The 12171-nt window shown below is 46.3% G+C and overlaps 1 protein-coding gene across 1 annotated transcript in view; it reads right to left on the bottom strand.

The window, feature by feature from the left end:
- LOC120029127 (glutamate receptor ionotropic, kainate 4-like) overlaps positions 1 to 12171 on the bottom strand; it is a 177163-nt gene that overhangs the window by 52604 nt on the left and 112388 nt on the right. The window contains exon 10 of the mRNA XM_038974436.1: positions 11907 to 12011. Coding sequence (XP_038830364.1) covers positions 11907 to 12011 — 105 coding nt within the window. The remainder of the gene's footprint in view (positions 1 to 11906; positions 12012 to 12171) is intronic.

Below are 12171 nucleotides of genomic sequence, written 5' to 3'. Positions count from 1 at the left end.
TGCAAATAGAAATTAGAAATTGTGTAATAGAATTGTTAACTTAAAATATTGTCATATAAATCATCATAAAAACAGCTTGAGGTTTTCTAAGAATTTTCTGTATAAACAGACTCTAAAATATATGTAAAAAGACCATAAATGTCAACATTTTTATTTTCTTGAAAAGCTGTGAGTGCTATTATATGATACAATATCAATACAAGTCCTATCGTCGACTGATTTCAGCCAGTATATGGCTGTGGATTGACTGCATTGTTTGAATGGAATGTTGGCATATTGGCAGTTATTTTGAAAAATGTATGGAATCGCTCCTCTAAAACTGTCTGGCTAGATAGCTAACACACATACAGTGCAGATAAATGATTACACACAATAATATCACAGTACTGGTAAAACGATGCTTGACCAACTCCCTGACCAAAATGGCTGACTTTTATCCCATCATAAGAATATTAAATGTCCATTCTAGTATTCAAATTCCTAACTCTATGGTCATACCTTAGACTAGAGGTCACCATTCAACAGTTGGCCTTTACCATACTGCATCTAAATGGTCTGTATAGCAGGAAGCAATGACACTAGAACCAATAAAGTTAGACCATTGTACCTCAGGGGTCAAAAAATGTACGCCCCACAAATAATCATGCCTGTACTCACTTAACAACAACTGAATCTCTAGTTCTTAGTGAGGGAGGAGTGTTTGTCATGGGTGCTAGAGGTTGTGGGTCACATCACAGTTGCCTCCACACACAGAGATCTAAAAGCCCACTCTAGTCCCATCACACTAAAGCAGGTGTGTCAAACTCTTTCCGTGAAGGGCCTAGTGTCTGCGGGGTTTTAGTTTTTTTCCTTTTCAACTAAGACCTAGACAACCAGGTGCGGGAGATCTGTACTAATTAGTGACCTTAATTCATCAATCAAGTACAAGTGAGGAGTGAAAACCCGCAGACACTCTGCCCTCTGTGGAATGAGTTTGACACATGTGCTCTAAAGCCTTCCCACTCTGCCCTAACACTAATAGCCAACCCACTCTGCCCTAACACTAATAGCCAACCCACTCTGCCCTAACACTAATAGCCAACCCACTCTGCCCTAACACTAATAGCCAACCCACTCTGCCCTAACACTAATAGCCAACCCACTCTGCCCTAACACTAATAGCCAACCCACTCTGCCCTAGCACTAATAGCCAACCCACTCTGCCCTAACACTAATAGCCAACCCACTCTGCCCTAGCACTAATAGCCAACCCACTCTGCCCTAACACTAATAGCCAACCCACTCTGCCCTAACACTAATAGCCAACCCACTCTGCCCTAACACTAATAGCCAACCCACTCTGCCCTAACACTAATAGCCAACCCACTCTGCCCTAACACTAATAGCCAACCCACTCTGCCCTAACACTACTAGCCAACCCACTCTGCCCTAACACTAATAGCCAACCCACTCTGCCCTAACACTAATAGCCAACCCACTCTGCCCTAACACTAATAGCCAACCCACTCTGCCCTAACACTAATAGCCAACCCACTCTGCCCTAACACTAATAGCCAACCCACTCTGCCCTAGCACTAATAGCCAACCCACTCTGCCCTAACACTAATAGCCAACCCACTCTGCCCTAGCACTAATAGCCAACCCACTCTGCCCTAACACTAATAGCCAACCCACTCTGCCCTAACACTAATAGCCAACCCACTCTGCCCTAACACTAATAGCCTTCTCACTCTGCCCTAACACTAATAGCCAACCCACTCTGCCCTAACACTAATAGCCAACCCACTCTGCCCTAACACTAATAGCCAACCCACTCTGCCCTAACACTAATAGCCAACCCACTCTGCCCTAACACTAATAGCCAACCCACTCTGCCCTAGCACTAATAGCCAACCCACTCTGCCCTAGCACTAATAGCCAACCCACTCTGCCCTAACACTAATAGCCAACCCACTCTGCCCTAACACTAATAGCCAACCCACTCTGCCCTAACACTAATAGCCAACCCACTCTGCCCTAACACTAATAGCCAACCCACTCTGCCCTAACACTAATAGCCAACCCACTCTGCCCTAACACTAATAGCCAACCCACTCTGCCCTAACACTAATAGCCAACCCACTCTGCCCTACCACTAATAGCCAACCCACTCTGCCCTAACACTAATAGCCTTCTCACCCTGCCCTAACACTAATAGCCAACCCACTCTGCCCTAACACTAATAGCCAACCCACTCTGCCCTAACACTAATAGCCAACCCACTCTGCCCTAACACTAATAGCCAACCCACTCTGCCCTAACACTAATAGCCAACCCACTCTGCCCTAACACTAATAGCCAACCCACTCTGCCCTAACACTAATAGCCAACCCACTCTGCCCTAACACTAATAGCCTTCTCACTCTGCCCTAACACTAATAGCCAACCCACTCTGCCCTAACACTAATAGCCAACCCACTCTGCCCTAACACTAATAGCCAACCCACTCTGCCCTAACACTAATAGCCAACCCACTCTGCCCTAACACTACTAGCCAACCCACTCTGCCCTAACACTACTAGCCAACCCACTCTGCCCTAACACTACTAGCCAACCCACTCTGCCCTAACACTACTAGCCAACCCACTCTGCCCTAACACTAATAGCCAACCCACTCTGCCCTAACACTACTAGCCAACCCACTCTGCCCTAACACTAATAGCCAACCCACTCTGCCCTAACACTAATAGCCAACCCACTCTGCCCTAACACTAATAGCCAACCCATTCTGCCATAACACAGTCTAGCCCCCCCCATTCTGCCCTAACACAGTCTAGCCCCCCCCATTCTGCCCTAACACAGTCTAGCCCCCCCCATTCTGCCCTAACACAGTCTAGCCCCTCCACTCTGCCCTAACACAGTCTAGCCTCTCCACTCTGCACTAACACAGTCTAGCCTCTCCACTCTGCCCTAACACAGTCTAGCCTCTCCACTCTGCCCTAACACAGTCTAGCCTCTCCACTCTGCCCTAACACAGTCAAGCCTCTCCACTCTGCCCTAACACAGTCTAGCCTCTCCACTCTGCCCTAACACAGTCTAGCCTCTCCACTCTGCCCTAACACAGTCTAGCCTCTCCACTCTGCCCTAACACAGTCTAGCCTCTCCACTCTGCCCTAACACAGTCAAGCCTCTCCACTCTGCCCTAACACAGTCAAGCCTCTCCACTCTGCCCTAACACAGTCAAGCCTCTCCACTCTGCCCTAACACAGTCAAGCCTCTCCACTCTGCCCTAACACAGTCAAGCCTCTCCACTCTGCCCTAACACAGTCAAGCCTCTCCACTCTGCCCTAACACAGTCAAGCCTCTCCACTCTGCCCGAACACAGTCAAGCCTCTCCACTCTGCCTTAACACAGTCAAGCCTCTCCACTCTGCCCTAACACAGTCTAGCCTTCCCACTCTGTCCTAACACAGTCTAGCCTTCCCACTCTGCCCTAACACAGTCTAGCCTTCCCACTCTGCCCTAACACAGTCTAGCCTCTCCACTCTGCCCTAACACAGTCTAGCCTTCCCATTCTGCCCTAACATAGTCTAGCCTTCCCATTCTGCCCTAACACAGTCTAGCCTCTCCACCCTGCCCTAACACAGTCTAGCCTCTCCACTCTGCCCTAACACAGTCTAGCCTCTCCACTCTGCCCTAACACAGTCTAGCCTCTCCACTCTGCCCTAACACAGTCTAGCCTCGTCACTCTGCCCTAACACAGTCTAGTCTCGTCACTCTGCCCTAACACAGTCTAGTCTCGTCACTCTGCCCTAACACAGTCTAGCCTTCCCACTCTGCCCTAACATACTCTATAGCAGGGATCATGAACTAGATTCAGCAATTTTTTCTTGAGCGGACGGTGAGGGGGCCGGAACATAATTACAATTAATTTGTAGACTGCAAATTAACCGCAAGAAGCCCAAACAGATTTAATAATTGACTAAAACATAATAATTTTGAAAATTGCTTACATTTGTATATGACCACATATATCTCTCTGTTATGCGTGGGAATACTTTGGAACAGATCTCCAAAATAATTAAAAAGCTTGGAGATGATTTGCTGGTGTTTTTAGTCTTTTATGTCTAACAATAGAAAAGAGTGTAAAAAATGATACTTTTTATTTTGCTCGGGGGACGGCAAATAAAATCCCCCGCGGGCCAATTTTGGCTGGTGGGCCGCCAGTTGGGCAACCCTGCTCTATAGCCTCTCCACTCTGCCTAACATCTACAAATGGTCCGAGGGCCGAATTTGGTCCGCGGGTGCTTTTACTTGGCCCCCCAAGTTTTCTGAGCCAAGAAATGTAAAGCATTAAAGAGTGTAAAAACACCGCCCCACTCTGCAGCCCTATCATGGTGTCTCTTCCCCTTTCCTCAGGTGCTTCATTCCCAGGCCTTGATGAACAGCCTCCATTACCAAACTTAATTAGAAAATCGCCCCTCGCCAGGAAGAGGCCTCACACTTCTCTTATCCTCTCTCTCTCAGCCAACCAACCAACCAAACCCCCTGCAGAAGACAGAGACACAATAACAAATAAACCCGAGCGCTACACTAACAGCCTGTCGCTGCCTGCAATTAGTCCAGCATCCGCTCTCAGTCTAATTAATAGCTGGCTCGCTGTCTGTCGATGAGCACAATAAAGACAATGGAGATCCATCCGTGGAGAGCCTGCATGGAGGCATGGAGGTGTGGGGGGAAGGGAGCGCCTGGACTGGGTCGACAGTGGTGGTGGTGGGGGTGAAGCCTGGCAGGCAGGTCTGTTCTTTGGCCCAGAGGTGTGCCCACTGCCCAGCCGGCTGTCAGACACACGCCAGCCTGGCAGAGAGTAGAGGCTGGCATTAGGCCCTAACAAGCAAGTCCCATAGCTCGCACACGCACGCACACATGCACACGCACACAGGGCTCCTCTGTGGCCCACTGTCAGAGAGATCATTCAACAGGCCCCTAGCCCCCAGCCGAACAAAGCACCCCATAAAAGTGATGTTATTGTTCTCACATTTCTACCTCCCAAACTACACTACGTTGTAATTTGTAAGAAACAAGGGCTGAGTTGTGTCTGCATTAACAGAGCAGGTTGAATTATATTGCCCATTTATATAAATCTCTAAAAACAGTGTTTACAGCTTAATCCTACTGAAGACCTGTGTAGGGCACCACAGAGCTAAGTCTTCTTTATACTGTACAGCTCATTATACACACACACACACACACACACACACACACACACACACACACACACACACACACACACACACACACACACACACACACACACACACACACACACACACACACACACACACACACACACACACACACACACACACACACACACACACACATAAATGGATCAAACAATGAGTGGCCAGGATTACAGCCAATTTTACTCCAAAATATGAACCATTCCAACTGTATGTATGCGTGTACACTGTATGTGTGATGGGGGCTAGGGAGTGCCATGCTATAAACTGAGATGATGATTGATCACTGGCATCACTGCCTGTGAGTGGGAGCACAAGGGATTGTGGGAAATTCACCCTCTAGTCGAAGGGCAAAGGGAAGGACAGTCACTGTGTCTAAACCATGCAGGATTCTTCATTTTCTTTCTTTTTTGAAGAATGCAAAGAATCTATTTGACCGTCAGTGTATTACTGTAATATTCTGTGAAACAAATATCTATCATGACTGGACATTATTCTTATAGGCGCTTTATATACGCAGAACTATGAACAATATCCCGAGCCAAGCGAGACAAACTAACACAATATTTCACAAAATTGCTTTGAAATTGTATGTCTTAGCAAGGGCCTACCTCAAAAACTACCATCGCTATCACTCTTCATCAGCCATAATGGCTCTAAGTTGGGGTAAAGGCAAATGACATCTTAACTGAAGATGCTTGTCAAGCCGCCACAGCTTCCCATGATAAACAGGTTGTGACAGAGCAGTAACTGATGTGTTTTTCAGAGAAGTGCACAGTTCAGATATGTGAAATGCCTGCCAGAGAAATTCACTTTGGGGAATGATTGGACTCTGGGACCGTACCTCTCACGTTGTCCCCCGGGCCCCCAAATCAGAGCAGCCACAGGACTGAATGGAATACGGATGCCAATAGCTTGTTGGGGTCTGGGGAATTCAGCCAGTTACACAGAGAAAGAGAGGAAGAGAGAGATAGAGAGAAATAGAGTGAGAGTGAGAGAGAGCGCGAGAGAGAAAGAGAGAAAGAGAGAGAGAGGGGGAGTGTTCACAACACGTTCGTTCCTTGCTCTTCATCTGCAGTGTTCCAAGGAGCTCTTTCATATCAGCTTCCATTTTTAAAGACCTCTCTCTCTCAGCTCATATCATGGTCTGCAGAGACAGCGTGGGTGGAGCTACTGTATATTTCCAAAACTGAACAGTCTGCAGCATGTGTGTCAAAGTATGATGTGGATACAGTACGCAAGTAAAGAGCTGGATGTGTGTGTGTGTGTGTGTGTGTGTGCAATGTGCATGCAAGTGTTTCTGTCTTTGTGTGTGTGTGTGTGTGTGTTTGTGTGTGCGTGCGTGCATGTGTCTATCAAATCAAATCAAATTGTATTTTTCACATGCTTCGTAATCAACAGGTGTAGACTAACAGTGAAATGCTGACTTAAGGGCCCTTCCCAACAACGCAGAGAGAAAAGACAGATAAATAGTGGAATCGTTTTTTTAATAACACAAGGAATAAATAGAAAAATAACGGAATGGATGTGTATGTGTGTGTACGCACAGAAATGTGCGCATGAATCCGTGTGTGTGTGTGCATGCGTGTGTATATGTGTGTGGGCCAGGCAGCCAGCTAGCTCTGGCATCACCTTCCCAGTCCCTGCCAAGACATTCACAACTCTGACTGGTGCCAGGCTGAAACAGACCTATCACATCAGCATGTGGGAGGTGTTCTAGAACTAAACAAACAACCCCGCTCCCCAGTCCTCTAACAAGCATCGAACGCCTTGTCTCATCCAATGACCATTACTGGCAGGGAGCGATTAAACAGTGCATTCGGAAAGTATTCAGACCCCTTGACCTTTTCCACTTTTGTTACGTTACAGCCTTATTCTAAAATTGATTCAATTGTTTTTATCCCTTCACCAATCTACACACAATACCCCATAATGAAAAAAGCAAAAACAGGTTTCTAGAAATGTTTGCAATTTATTTTAAAAAATTCAACTGAAATATCACATTTACATAACTATTCAGACTCTTTACTCAGTAATTTGTTGAAGTACCTTTGGCAGCGATTACAGCCTCGATTCTTCTCGGGTATGACGCTACAAGCTTGGCACACATGTATTTGGGGAGTTTCTCCCATTCTTCTCTGCAGATCCTCTCAAGCTCTGTCAGGTTGGATGGGGAGCCTCACTGCACAGCTATTTTCAGGTCTCTCCAGAGATGTTCGATTGGGTTCAAGTCCGGGCTCTGGACATTCAGAAACTTGTCCTGAAGTCACTCCTACATTGTCTTGACTGTGTGCTTAGGGTCGATGTCCTGTTGGAAGGTGAACCTTTGCCCCAGTCTGAGGTCCTGAGCGCTCTTGAGCAGGTTTTCATCAAGGATCTCTCTGTACTTTGCTCCGTTCATATTTCCCTCAAACCTGACTAGTCTCCCAATCCCTGCTGCTGAAAAGCTCACAGAACGGGACCGCCGAGTGCTGAAGCGCGTAGCACATAAAAATCGCCTGTCCTCAGGTGCAACACTCACTGTTCGTCGGGAGCTTAATGAAATAGGTCTCCAAAGCCGAGCAGCTGCACACAAGCCTAAGATCACCATGCACAAAGCCAAGGGGCGGCTGGAGTGGTGTAAAGCTCACTGCCATTGGACTCTGGAGCAGTGGAAATGCATTCTCTTGAGTGATGAATCATGCTTCACCATCTGGCAGTCTGACGGACAAATCTTGGTTTGGCGGATGCCAGGAGAATGCTACCTGCCCCCAATGCATAGTGCCATCTGTAAAGTTTGGTGGATGAGGAATAATTGTCTGGGGCTGTTTTTCATGGTTCGGGCTATGCGCCTTAGTTCCAGTGAAGGGAAATCTTAACTCTAAAGCATACAATGACATTCTAGATGATGTGCTTCGAACTTTGTGGCAAGAGTTTGGGGAAGGCCCTTTCCAGTTTCAACATGACAATGCCCCTGTGCACAAAGCAAGGTCCATACAGAAATGGTTTGTAAAGACCGGTGTGGAAGGACTTAACTGGCCTGCACAGAGCCCTGACCTCAACCCCATCGAACACCTTTAGGATGAATTGGAACGCAGACTGCGAGCCAGGCCTAATCGCCCAACATCAGTGACCGACCTCACTGACATCTTGTGGCTGAATGGAAGCAAGACCCCGCAGCAATGTTCCGACATCTAGTGGAAAGCCTTCCCAGAAGAGTGGAAGCTGTTACAGCACCAAAGTTAGGACCAACTCCATATTAATGCCAAGATTTTGGAATGAGATGTTCGACGAGCAGGCGTCCACATATCATGTGGTGTACCTCTGATTGAAATCATCACATTAGACTAGATATCGTTATCTGTCTGAATGACTGGTGGGAGGTGGATTACTATGTGGATTAGTTGGTAGAGTATGGCGCTTGCAACGCCAGGGTTGTGGGTTCGATTCCTGCTGGGGCCACATAGGAAAATGTATGTTCGCACTACAGTAAGTTCCATTGGATAAATGTGTCTGCGAAAAGGCATATAAAGAATGTGTATTATATTCCAGACAGTTTGGAATCCAGTACCTTGCATATAGACAGTTATTACGGGCGAATAGAGCTCCGTTTGCCTGCGAGGTACAAATAAGACGTGTCAAATAATAATATATTCAATAAAGAAAAAGGAGGATGACTAGTCTGTTTTACAACTGAAATGAGTCTTCCGCTTTTAACCCAACCCCTCTGAATCAGAGCGGTGCGGGGTGTTAGGATTTATGTTTATGCACTATAGCCTGTGAGCATATTGTTTGAAGATGAATGTTGTTTTGTTACACACACACACAAACAATACAGATGGGTGTGTGTGTGTAGGTGTGTAAGGACTGACCAACACAGGCCATAAAAGCTGTGGTCAGTCTGGAGAGGGGAGGGGTGCATCACTCTAGGCCAACCAGGAAGGTTGGGAGACTGATCAGTACCATATTAGGAATTGTTTGAGTGAAGAGTCAAGGGGGAGACAAGATGGAGCTAATCTACCCAGCAACCAGATGTGGACAAAGGAAAGCACTCAGGGACTTGGACAAGTCTGGGTGCCCCCAAAGGCGGAGCAAGAGTCCGCGCTCAGCCTCTACTGTGATAGGCCAACAGGCGCGTTGGAACTACGTCATAAGAACAGCTGTTTACGTACTTCCTGCCAGTTCCCTGTTTACCCTGCGTGGTGATACAGCGAACCCGTATATACGAAAATTGCATTTGCCATTCATTGTTTGCGGTAATTAAACATAATTAAAGAAAGTTAGCAGACCTTGCTTTTTATTTATCTTGACACCGGATGTGTTACACGCAGCATTCACAGGGGGGCTGCCTAAATCGACAACTACGTAAACGGCGCCCGGGGAACAGCGGGTTAACTGCCTCGCTCAGGGGCAGAACAACAGATTTTTACTTTGTCAGCTCGGGGATTCGATCCAGCAACCTTTCGGTTAATGATGTATATCACCATTATATACTGTATATCGTCATCATTTTCTGAGCCGCATGAACATTTCTGAGCGGCGGGTGATGGGAATTTTCTAAGTTCTAAGGAGAACTATTATGTATCGAGAAGCTTCAAGTAGAGACAGAAGATATATCGAGATACGTGACCTTGAAGAGATACAGTAAGACAGAGGTTGAAGTCAACATTCAATAAAGTCGACAACATTCAGCTACCGTATCTCTAGCATTCATGTCTAACATTCAGAGAAGTTCACCCTCTCGACTCCCGAGACAACCAGTAACCCACAAACACTGTTACGTGTGAAGCAGAGGGAGTAGGAGGGTGAGTAGTGCTTTAGGACATTCGGCGGAGTAAAGTCTCTTAGGTGCCACAGCCAGTGGTGAATAGACAGTAATAGAGGGAGAGAGGTGGTGCTGCTACAGTATAGCCTGGTCCCAGATCTGTTTATGTTGTACAGCCAACTCCTATTGCATAACATATAGCCATTTCCAATTGGCATAACACCAACCTTAGGAGTTGGCTATACAGCACTAACAGTGCTAGTACTAGTACTGATCTGGGATCAGGCTAGTACTAGTGCTTTATTCATTTATGTGGAGTAAGGTGTCATAGGTGCAGTCAATGGACAATTGATAATAGTGGAGTTGTGGGAGGGAGGGGGGGGGGGGGGGTGCTACGGGAGTGGGGGGAAAGGTCATACAAGGACAGGTGCTCCGGGACATGCTGCGAACTTGTAGAGACTAAAGTACTACCTGCTATACGAGAGCTGTGTCTCAGCCCACATCTCCCTCCGCTGCAAGGCCGGACACCACAGAACACAAAGATAGAATATCAATGCCAGCGTTTATCTCAAAGACAGCCGTCTCAGGGATAAAATAACTCTTCATGTGCAGCCAACAGAATCTGGGGCCAAAAGTAGAAGCATTAAAAGGAAAGGTTCACCCATTTTGAATGTTATATTGTTGCATCTCTGAGTGATTTTCTATTGATTCCCTGGGGGTCATTTCATGTTTTCATGTGTATCTGAGTTATTGGTGTTCAAGCAGGCAGATATCCGGCAGGTATGACGTAGCACTGTGATAAAGTCGCTCTCAATACACTGGAAGTGAATAGGAATAGGACTTTCAGATCCATGTCAGATTTCAATACTGTCGGATGTCATAACTCGGGAGGAGTTAATCATATTTTTGCGATATTCCTACCTGGAGAAATGTGTAATTTAACAGAGGGTCTAGCACATTTTTATCTGCCTCTTTAGTCTAGGGTGCATTGCATGGTGCATGGTGCCGTGGCCAGATATATTTGAGAAAGTTGATAGGAATCCAATGAATGAAGGAACGAATAATGCCCCACCCAGCAGACTGTCGACCAATTGCAATTTTCCAAACCTTATTAGAACGCCAAAATGCAACATTAGTTCCCCAAAAAATATTGCTCTCACATATGAGTGTTATTTAACACTATGAATTAAAGGAATGGGTGGTGTGTTGCATGTTTAGTAGGCGATATCCATTGTAAGAGCACTGGGACGATTGTGAGATTTACAGATTCAAGAGATGCGGCAAGGCCAAAAGATGTTTGACTTTGATCATGCACAGTGCCAGGCCAGAATCAGTCATTACCGATGGCTAGTCAAATGCATACTGTAGCTAAGCAATGTAAGTCTCAACACGGAATCAACATCAAAGTCCTACTGTGAAATTCATTTATGCAGGTTTGTGAATTGAGGTGAAGTCCGGGAAGGCAACAATACATTATAATATCACATTTTCCTGACTAACTCTTCCAAACTCAGCACCACTGTTGAAAACTCTATACTGATGTAGATAGAGAGTAAGACACTCAGAAATGGAGACCAAAAACAGTCAATGAAAAACAAGATTTAAAACCCCTTTTTTCTTTTGCTTTCCATCAAAATCAGCCGTATCTCCTGCTCCCGTCCAAATTGCATTCTAAATATTTAATAGTGCACTTGGAGCGGTTTTGGACACCTCGGCACTTAAAATCACGCTGGTCAAGGGGATATTTCTACGACCACACGACAATTGAATACGTTATCATGGCTCCCCGCTGCACCGTAGAGCTCTATTACGTAAGGGAGCGCTTCACACAGACGTCCCATCCGTTGCAGTGCTGGGGTAGTGGTAGGCCTGCGAAGAATAGGCCTGCGACTTGGTGAGACCTTGTACTGTAACACTGTATGAACGGGAGAGTTACTTTACCTGCCTTAGGCCGTCTCTACTGTTCTGCATGATCCGTAGGGCGTAGTTAGACCGCTGGCCTTTGCTGTTGAATTCAATGTGGCCCGTTAGTCCTTCCAATTCTACCTGTCCCAGAGAGAGGGAGAACAAGAGAGAAAAGCTCCCATGTTATTAAGGCATTTCATTTGGTCTGTTTCACTTTTGGTGTCAGAAATCTGGGTTCAAATAGTATTAGTTGGCTTTGAAATCCTTCCGTTGCTCTGGCTTGAGCATGCCTTGCGCGAGA

Source organism: Salvelinus namaycush, chromosome 34 (genome assembly GCF_016432855.1).
Source record: "Salvelinus namaycush isolate Seneca chromosome 34, SaNama_1.0, whole genome shotgun sequence".
Classification (NCBI taxonomy): domain Eukaryota; kingdom Metazoa; phylum Chordata; class Actinopteri; order Salmoniformes; family Salmonidae; genus Salvelinus; species Salvelinus namaycush.
The sequence above is the reverse complement of the archived record's forward strand: the minus strand, read 5'-3'. Positions and strand labels throughout refer to the sequence as shown.